Here is a 10,968-nt window from a genome sequence, read left to right on the forward strand (position 1 = left end):
TTTTTCGATGTATGTTGGGAAAAACCCTTTATTAATCAAATCTGACTACAAAGAACCAAGAGAAAGTACAAGAGACATCATAGATGTTAAAAAGGGACCCAGCAAAGACAACACTGTGCAATTTAGTCTCTTTGCATAAATTAATATAGAAACAAGGGGCCGGTTGAGGAGAAGTGTGCGGACATCTTGTTGATCTTTAGTTTGTTTTAAACCTTTGGTCCAGCACTGGGCGTCTGGATGAGTCTAGAAGTCAGGACCGTTCTTCTTCAGCTTGCTGTAGTCCATGTTCACAGCGTAGAACTTGAAGAGGAAAAACGAAAAGGAAATTGAGAATACAAAATAAGCAGTTTAACAACACGCACTCTGCAAAATCCATTAACTCCACTGCCTGTTTAAATATTGAACTTGAACTCGACTCCACATCAAATTCGCATTAAGACACGAGCTTGATTAGATTTGTACCAGCTAACGCAACACATAAAATGAGCTTATGAAGCGCTTAATGAATTAAACTCATTTAGATCCGAGATTAGGTCCTGATACGGTCTTTCAGTCACATCTTTTAATAGGATCCCCTTAGGTGCTCAAGCAACAATGGCAGCTTTAAGCGCTTTGCTAACAACACATACGCTGGTCAGTTAGCTTTTAAACTCTAAATTACTACTGCGTGCTAGAGGCTAAACGTCTTCAAGAGTGCTTTATCATCACATTAAAGGACTGTTCTGAATCCAATCAAAAAGTTTAAGCCATTAGAGCAGACTATAGCTTTCACTCGTCTCTCAAACCGTAAAAATAAAATCAATCCACAGAGCAAAGCATTCCAGAAAATGTAAAAGCAAAACACGCCCATGTCTGCAGTTTTTAAACAAACAATAAAAGATCTGTATTTTTAATAAGCAGCATGTAAGGTTGTCTAAAACAGTGGTTCCCAACGTGAGAGTCGCAGGATAATGAAGAGGGCTTGGTGATTTACAAAGAATTGAATTAAATTTATTAAACCATTAGAAATACCATATTTTATCCAAATCCTACTGAAGTTAAAAACAGTAGTTTATAGTTACCGCCTTTCGTTTTTGTTCTTTTTTTCTATTGGATTGTGACCCTTGCGGTGATTACATTATATTAAAATCACAGCAATAGCGTCAGATGCCAAAGATTGATTTTATGGCATCAGGTTAAACTTTCTGGCACATTTGAACCACTCGCATACATGAAAAAATATAGACATTAGCCTTTCAGTGTGGGTGTGCTTCATTGCATGCAAGGTTTCTATATGCGTTTATAACCACCTCAGAGGATATTAGGGGTTCATAGGTATTGTTATTTTATGGTTCTAGGGCTGAAAAGTTTGGAAAGCCCAGGTCTAAAAGAAAAGGGAAAAGAAAAAAAAAAAAACTTGTTCCTGACGTCACACCAACAAACATTTTCAACCTCTTCTTAACTAAAACACAACTGGTTTAACTCATCAGAAAGTTACAAGAGACTCCAAAACCTGAAATGAATGGGTCAGATAAGGAGAATTATGTACTGTTGGTGTGCCTCCAAGAACAGGGTTGTGAAACACTTGTCTAAAACTTACTTGGCAGAATTTCCACTTTAAAAGCCGACTTTAAAAGGTTATACTGTAAATAAAAATTCTATTTTAATAGAAAGTTTTTAGCATGTTAATATCATGCTAATATGCATTTTTTACAATATTTATTTATTTACAGAATTTATTTTATACATCTTCTCCAGCAAACAAATTATTTCATATGTAATAATATACAAAAAATAAGAGCCTTTGTTCTTGTCAAGAGTTTACTTTCATTTGTGCATAATCTTCTCCCAAAAACAAAACATTCTACTTATGAAAATGAAAAGAAATGCTGTAAAAATAGAATGAAATAAAAGATAAATAAAACAAATCTCCTAGCATTGCCAATGAAATTTGCATTAGAACTGTTATGTATTGATAATGTATTATATTACTGATTAAGTAATGTAACATACTCTCACAAATAAAAAATCCTTTTTTACATTTTAGGAGTAAAATTTTCAATATTTGTTGTTTTAATAACCATATGCATTTAGACCCGTCCAGTTTTGACTGGAATGCATCCCAGACCACCTCTTGAAGCACTCTGGGCAATCGGATTTATATCAGTCTCAAAGGAGTTTCAGTGGCCTTTTACAACTATCCTTTCACGATCAGAGAGCTTTCTGATCAGTAAAAACACATGAAGTGATTAGGTTTAGTCACCCAAATAGGGCTAACAAGACACGAGATATGCAACAAATATTGCTGCTAAACTTGTGAAAAGATGTAAAAATTAATTTTACGTCACAAGAAGTCAAAAATACGCTCTATGTTAACAAAGTGACAGTCAAAAAAATCACTTAAAATCTAGCAAGTCTAGAGCTCTGCAGAAACTTGTTCCACTGACTTCCATTTAAAATAAGTACAAACACTTCAAAAACAGTTTATCGATTTTCTGTGACATTTAAGATGATACCAGTTTTCAACTGAACTCATGGCATTAAACTTAACACAGAGAAACAAAAAAGCATAATAAGCAGCAAATGCATCTTAACTAACGTTTAAATTTTGGTTTATTTATTGCCACATTAGCAACTTATGGCATTCCATGGCAAGATCATTATATTAATACATATTACAAAACAACTTTAAAAAGATGATACCTTTTACCTTAAGAACCACTTGGTTAAAATAGCAATGTTTCATACCTTGTACTGATCAGTGGGCCCCATTTTATTCCAGGGCTCTGGGTTGTTCTTTTTGTCCCAGCTGTGAAGATGAAGTAGATGTGTACAAATGAGCAAGCCATGCATAAAAGCAAATACAGGGATAGCACGATCACTGGAGCAGCACTGTTGTTATATTCAAAATGATCATGTTGAGGTTTTAAGATTCCTTAATCTTAAATGGAAAGATCACCCAAAATAAAGTGCTTACTCTCAACTAGTTCCAAACCTGTTGACGTTTTTCTTTAGTTAATAACAATTGAAAACATTTTGGAAAATGTTCATTAATGACTTGCACTGTATTTTTGTTTTCTACTACGGAAGTCAATGGCTCCTGGTTTCAAATATTTTTCAAGATTTTCCAAATCAACAGAAAAATAGTTTTGGTGTAGATTTGGAACCACTTAAGGTTGAGTGGACACAAATTAAACGGTGAGTGATTTTTCCCCCATTTAATAACAATAATTCCTCAGTCAGTGCTTGAACATGAGCTTTCATTAGAGCAGATGCTTACCAGACATCAGGGTTACGCAAGGCCAGGCGAGCCAGATATGACAGAGACATGGTGCATCCGCCGCCAATGAAAATAAACAGTGGGATCAACTATAGTGAGAAATGAAAAACAAAAAAACAAAACGACAAAAAATAAAGCAACATAATGACTTAATGATGGCCATCTAATCTGGTGGTTCACAACCAGTTTTGCTTAAGCATAGATATTTTACATGATAGCAATCAAGCAGTAAACCATTTAAAACACATTTACAGTTGAGAACCACAGATTTAGATTACAGCAATAACTAAAATTACTGTTACATTAAACAGTCCACAAATTATACTGCATGACAACTCAAAAGCCTTAATGTGTTAGAAAATGTAAATTCTGTCGTTCCGATCATCCGAGACCTTCGTTCATCTTCTGAACACAAATTAAGACATTTAGACTAAAGGTGCACACTCATGCACTATTCTACACCATATTGTAGTATAAATAGCGCAAGTGTGCATTCACACTGAAAACCCTAAAAAGAATAAGTGCACGTTAAATACTGGGACGATGCACTTATTCATCCGTTAAAATGAAGTGTGGAATGTTGGACACTTTATACACTCATTGGCTGATGCTTTGCTCACAAAGCGGATGGTGCAGAGCTTTCGGGCACTGATGTTGTATTACTTTTCTTTATTCTGGATTGTGAAAGCAAAATTCTCCTACAAGAGTGATTATAGTAGCTCCGAATAGTGAACGATATACTCATATTTGGTAGTTTGGTCATTTATTTCACCAATTTGGAAACTGTCAAATGTCATCTAGGAAATGGTTTGAATTTTCACTTATTAAAATAATAATAATAATGTGTTCCATTTGGGACGACTGACTACATTCATATACTGTACTATGCTGTTGAGTGTGTAAGTGCATAAGTACATAGTGCATAAATGCATAGTGTGCCATTTGGCATGCAGATCAAATCTGAGAGCTCCCTCAACCTCCATAAACAAAAACTGCTTCATGAAGTTTTGAAACGTCTTTAAATCTTTCATTATAAATCAGAGGTTTGGAGCATGTATCACACTGCCAATTTGCCATGTTCAGATGATTTCAGCCAACTGAACTTTATTATGTCCAAACTGTTTTGTAATGTTTCGAAAAGTTAAAGGTTTTCTACTTGTCAGAAGCTTTATTCAGATTGCCCTCAAGTTGCAAATTGCTGAACAGGCTTCATAGTTTCTTGTTTTAAATGTTTGTAGATGTTTAAATTAGGGCTGCACAATATTGGAAACAAAGTGACATATTAATATTTTGTTTTTCTGCTAAATATATTGTTATATGGACAAAATTTTACAAGAATTAAATATTTGTAAAGAATTATAATTTTTAGGAAAGTGTATACAGAAAAATACACAACCATGAAATAATGCACATATGAAAGCAGAACAAAGATAAAAATTAAATAAACAGCGCTTGATTGTTTTTAAATGGAGTCTAATGGCATTAAGGTTCAGAAACACAAATGTAAATAACACTGTAAAGTCTTTATGGTATAAACAATTCATCTTTGTTAGTGGCAAGCTTTAGAATTTCTTGCAAATTCTCTTAAAATGGTACAGTCACCAGCCTCAAAAAGACATTAAAATGAAAATCTTTCACATAATTAGAACCTATTAGAGAAGATCAAGGTTTATTATTCCAAACATGACATTGCAGATCCTGTGCTGTGACTATTGAAGATTTGCAGATTGCAATATCATTGCTAAAACTATATATTGTGCAGTGCTAGTTTAAAAACTACTTAAAAAGGAGAAATAACTGAAAAGGAATAACAGTTATTAGTCTCTTGTTGGTCAATCTAGAAAACCCCACCATGGAACAAAAACACATCTTAAATAAAATTAAATTTTAAAAAAATGCATATTTTTGCACACCTGATATTTAATGATTGATGACAAGCCAAGTTGATTTTTAAGTTACACTTTCAAATAAAAGTATGTGATATGTTTGAATGTCAATTCCACTGCATGTTTTGTCTGAATTTGTGTTGCATCGACACAATTTTTGATCACCAGGTTTCTCTATCATGTGCCACGTTGAACGCTTCAAATTTGCTTTATTCATTAAGTGAATAGGGCTTAGTCCCTTTATTAATCTGGGGTCGCCACAGCGGAATGAACCACCAACTTATCCAGCATATGTTTTACACAGCAGATGCCATATTTGCTTCATTTTGTGAAGAAATTGGTTCAGTTGTGTTGAAGATTTGAAAAGCTTCATTTCTCCCAACACTAAGCAGTGCATCAGGCAAATGTCATATTGCACGTAACAAACAAGCATCCTGGTGAAAGGTGAAAAGTGATTATTTTACTGGGGTTTTTCCTGCCACACACAAGTCTTCCTGAAGCTTTCGATAACTTTTTTGGACTTTGAACAGCTCAAGACCATTGTGCTCTCTGGAGGTAGAAGCAGCTCTCAGATTTCATCTAAAATATCTTTCTTTGTGCTCGGAATATGAACAAAAATCTCAGGGGACTGGAACGACATGAAGGTGAGTAAATAATAACAGAACTTTCATATCTGGATGAACTAACCCTTTAAATAACTTAAACCAGAGTTTCTCCTAATACATTATGCCAGATCTTCCCATGGAAACATCTTCACGCTGTTTTCAGAAATTGTAAGTGGTAGTCATATAAAGCTGTAACGTTACAAGAACTCTCTAGCAGGTGTAAAAGTGAACGCGTCTCTTCATGGTGTCTTTTGGCCGCACTTTGTGTCCTTGAGCTCCAGTCACGTGACACTCAGGCCTTTCACTGACACTTATGCTTTTAATAAGTGCGCACATACTATAAAACATGTTTTAATGTTACTTAATTCAACTCAAATGCAGCATTTACCCATTTATTTAGATAAGCAATCGTTATAAAAGCGTCCAACACAATGAGAACGTGTGTTTACTTGTGCGACTGGTTTAATATGCAATAGTTGTGGCGATATTGACTAGTTATTGGATTTTAATGGAGTATAAACTTTTAATAACTTACAGCAAGTTTATTCTGATTTTGACACAACTTTTATTTATTAAATGCCCTGAAATACTTTAGTAGCAATGTCAACGTGTAATACTTGAATACAGTAAGTTACTTTTATCTTGCAGTGTGAAATGATAGTCATATTTTATTGATTTTAGTATATCTGAATTTACTACATATCGTCGGAATGATTGTTTAATGTTAATTCGGAGACTGGTGGCATGTCTAGCATTCCTTAGCAGAAATGCTAGCATGCTAGCGGTGGCGTTTCTACAGCTCGCTTTTGCCATCGTCTTTCACGCATTAAATCGTCCCGAATTCATCGTTCACTTACGGCAGGATGGCTCCTGAGTTGCCGGCTGACCATGCTCAGCATCGTGATAGATGAGATGATATAAAATCTCCCAAAACTGTAGAGAAATAAAGGGATTAAACGCGGCCCGTTAGCGAGCTCCAGCAGGTCTATTTCAGAACTGAGAAAGGACACAGTCCGCGGGGGGCTTATACAGCTTGCCTGATTTTTGTTTTTGTATTTTTTACACATACCTTGGCATCACCTTTGTATTTATAAATCATTCTCACGATGTAATGATGTAAAGGTATGTATTAATGATGATACAAGTTTTGTATATAATGGTAAACATATATATAGTGAGGTATTTTATAAAGGCGTGGTTGTGGATACCCAAGGCGCGGAAGTTGTTAGTCTGATCTGGGATCTGTTTATAAGTTCGCAAGAACACTACAGTGTTATCTGGAGCAATTTTACATATCTGATCCCAGATATACCAAACAAAAACAATACCATTAAAGGACTTTAAAGGATCGTGTGCTGGCAAGCAATAAAAGTGCCAGCTGTACAGGAGATATCGTAATTTATGAGACACATATGAGCGTTAAACTGATAGGAAATATCTTATTTATTAACAGTTAGATATTCACCTATAAAACTTCAATAATTTTAACCAAAAGCCATTAAGAAATGTTGTGTTTAAATGACGTCTAATAGCCACGTAAACATAGACGTCTTGGTTAAAACAAGACTAGCCATCAAGTAGACAGATTAGACAAACTTCAATTCACATGTGGCCATTTGTTCTTGTCTATTAGTTTTTTTTTAAGTCGACAGTGTTTGAGGCTCATACGTTCTGTGAAGGACATCTTGATCTTATTTCTAAGTTGAAATTAAATAATGCAGTTAAACAGAAATGATTTGTGAATAATAAACAGATACATACACCTTTTTAACGGGAAAAAAACAGAAACGTGTCAATTATTCATTCATTCATTTTTTTCAGCTTAGTCCCTTTATTTATCAGAGGTCACCACAGAGGAATGAACCGCCAACAAATTCAGCATATCTTTTACACAGTGGACATCCTTCCAGCCGCAACCCAGTACTGGGAATCACCCATACACACTCATTTACACACAGACACTACAACCAGTTTAGTTTATTCAATTCACATATAGCTCATGTCTCTGGACTGTGGGGGGAAACCGGAGCACCCGGAAGTAACCCATGCCAACACGAGGAGAACATGCTAACTCCACATAGAAATGCCAGGACTCGAACCAGCGACCTTCTTGCTTTGAGGCGACAGTGCAACCAGAGCCATTGTGTCACCCCTTGTCAATCATACGCTCTTAAAATATCAATGTTCTTGGTTGGTATTGATTGTTCTTGAAGAGCATCACTAGAAACTTTCCATTGTATGCATTTTTTATAGTACTGTGAAAAAGAAGAGTAATCTAAAATGGTTGCGTTTTATTTTCATCACTGAAAAGTTTTTATTTAGTATTCCACATTTTTGTTTCGCTATGAACTTAAGAATTTAGCTTTTTTAATCATTAAAAATACATTTTTATTCATTCAAATAAATAAAGTTTATTATAATTATTATTATTATTGGATAATAAAGGCGGGGGTGGCACAGTGGTTAGCACTGTCACATCAGTTAGAAAGTCACTAGTTTGAATCCTGGCTGGGTAAGTTGGCATTTCTGCATAGAGTTAGCATGTTCTCCCCGTGTTCACGTGGATTTCCTCCAGTTTCCCCCACATTCCAAAGACATACTCTATAGGTGAATTGGGTGAACAAAATTGGCTGTATCGTGTGTGTGTTACTGGGTTGCACTTGGAAGGACATCCGCTGTGTAAAACATATGCTGGATAAGCTGGCGGTTCATTCCACTGTGGCGACCCCTGATAAATAAGGGACTAAGCCGAAGCAAAATGATTGAATGAATGATAAAATTTTACATTTTTTTTTTAAAACATTAAACCACATAATAATCTTAAATTATACGATGCTTTTTTTCAACAGCAATTCTAAAATAATTACATTTATAATATAAACTATTATTAGAATTTTTTATATTACTAAATATATTAACATATTGACTAAACATATTATTACTATAGTTATAAAAATATTTAACATTTTCAAAGAAAGATCGAACAAAGGTGATAGTAGAGATTCATAGTAGAATTTTTTATATTTTACTTGATTAAAAAAAAATGATTCATGAAAATTGCTGAAGATAAATTCGCATATACACACACATGATTTTACAATTCTTTAACGAACAATTCATGATTTGTGAAAGTATGTTCATAATCTCATAAAAAATATTTTTGTTGTGCATTGAAGAATTCAGAAAATCATGTACATTTGTGTGTGTTTTATATATATATATATATATATATATATATATATATATATATATATATATATATATATATATATATATAGTTGAAGTCAGAATTATTAGCCCCTATATTTTATATTATAAATAGATACTAGTACAGGTTATAAATAAAATTTCAAATGGCTTGCCATAGAGTGCTGGCTAATCTACAGAGAAAAAAGTATCTAAAGAGTGACAATGTTCTGAGTTTCAATGCTAGGGCCCAATACCTGGAATTGCTTAGGGACCCTAAATAAGTTTGCCCCTGTGCATAATCTAAGATTAGAGGTATGTGGTGTAATGTGACAATATTTCCAAAAAACATGATTTATGATTAATTCTGCAGTCTGAATCATGTTTTCGCCATTGTACGCATTGGTACACATTATATGTACTTAAATTGATATGTACACACAATCATGCAAACATACTTTGAACTACACCACAACTTTCAGAAGCACTCTGATCCTGCTTTTTTGCACCTTTATATTCATAGCACGTGTTAACAAAACCACAGTGAAAAAAAATCAATTTACATAGCCTAAAAGAGCTCGGCTTTAAAATTGAGCATGAGATTAAAATAACAGAGAGGAAGAGAAAGGAGAGCAGCTCTTGATCATGTTTTTTTTTTTTATCCAGGACAGCCTCTGGCCAGCGTGTTCAAACGGTGAGTGTGGAAATGTAGTTTTTGCAGCGCTGCCACTTCTCCTCCGCTGCCTCTTTTAATCAGATTGCCTACCCGACATCCGGCCGTGTTTGTTTCCCTCCGATTTCATTTTCTGCTTTCAATTGCACATTAACCTTTCCTCAGAGTTCCTGTTAAGCAAACGACGACTGTTCTCAATTGCGAACACAATTATCAGAGAAAGAAAAGGGCTGGCTCTTGTTAAAGGGATAGTTCACACAAAACTAAGAATGAAAATTCTGCTATTAGCCCTATTGGGATGAGATCAGCTTAACTGGGAGATGTTAACGTTTTAGTTTCACAGATGTACATTGTGACCTTAATCCTGTCTAAATTCTGCCACGTCTCTTTTTATCCTCACAAGGCCTCCAGAGCAAATTACCAACTGTTTTCATCTAATTCTGTGGACTAATGATAAATCAAATCCCGTCCGAATGTGAATGTGTGAGATTGCCGAAATGCATTTTCTTGTGCGTTGTCAATGCGACCTACCGTAGAATCACTAGCGATCTGGCACCAATAATGGATAAAGAAGTGTTTGCTACCCTACAAAAAATAAATAAATAAATAATGAAAATCAACAAGAGCCTATAATTATGCAAATTGTTTAGACTGGCTACTGTAATATCAGTTTCAGGTAAGAGTATATCTCTGCAGTCAGTTACGTAATGTGAAAATTCATTCATTAATTAATTAATTTTCTCGATGGCTTAGTCACTTTATTAATCCGGGGTCGCCAATGGCTAATGCGCCACTGCTTCGCCCATAATGTGAAAATTATACAAGTAAAACCTATTTATTCAAGTTTATTATAAGAAGCTCTATACACCAAACCACTTTGATGACAGACTTTGTCTTTAAAGCAAGGGTGTCCAAACTCGGTCTGGGAGAGTTTAGCTCCAACCCAAATCAAACACACCTAAACCAGCTAATCAAGCTCTTACTAAATATACTAGAAACGTTCCGGCAGATGTGTTGAGACAAGTTGGAGCCAAACTCAGCAGGACACAGTCCTTCCAGGACTGAGTTTAGACAACCCTGGTCGAAGAAGGCATTTTCGAATGACTAACAACATTTCAGATGTTTTACAATGTGATCAGTAAGCTCTTTTATCCATTATTATTGTCTTAGCACCCATTTTTATCATCAGTTATTGATTCATTAAAACAAAAATCAGATGACTTTTTTGATACGCAAAATAAGAATTTATTTGATAAATTAATGTGTCATATTTGAACTGTTTTCTTATAGCATGAAACAAGTTTAAAAGTTGTGCGCAAATTTTGTATGCATTTTCAAAATACATGCAGTGTTTTAGTT

At 34.6% G+C, this 10,968-nt stretch overlaps 1 protein-coding gene and 2 long non-coding RNA genes across 3 annotated transcripts in view; 2 read left to right on the forward strand and 1 right to left on the reverse strand.

Moving 5' to 3' along the window:
- coxfa4a (cytochrome c oxidase associated subunit FA4 a) lies at positions 1-6,776 on the reverse strand. Its single transcript, NM_213417.2, is given in 4 exon segments — positions 1-300; positions 2,728-2,788; positions 3,260-3,348; positions 6,608-6,776. Coding segments are annotated over 4 exon segments (249 nt in total). The 5' UTR covers positions 6,650-6,776; the 3' UTR covers positions 1-243.
- The window catches only part of LOC147845592 (uncharacterized), a 344,082-nt gene that overhangs the window by 107,625 nt on the left and 225,489 nt on the right, over positions 1-10,968 (forward strand). The window lies entirely within an intron of this gene.
- LOC147845594 (uncharacterized) overlaps positions 3,940-10,968 on the forward strand; it is an 11,475-nt gene continuing 4,446 nt past the window's right edge. Inside the window, exons 1-2 of the long non-coding RNA XR_015480648.1 lie at positions 3,940-5,789; positions 9,603-9,630. This is a non-coding gene — a long non-coding RNA (uncharacterized LOC147845594). The remainder of the gene's footprint in view (positions 5,790-9,602; positions 9,631-10,968) is intronic.

Source organism: Danio rerio, chromosome 3, assembly GCF_052040795.2.
Source record: "Danio rerio strain M-AB ecotype USA chromosome 3, GRCz13ab, whole genome shotgun sequence".
Classification (NCBI taxonomy): Eukaryota; Metazoa; Chordata; class Actinopteri; order Cypriniformes; family Danionidae; genus Danio; species Danio rerio.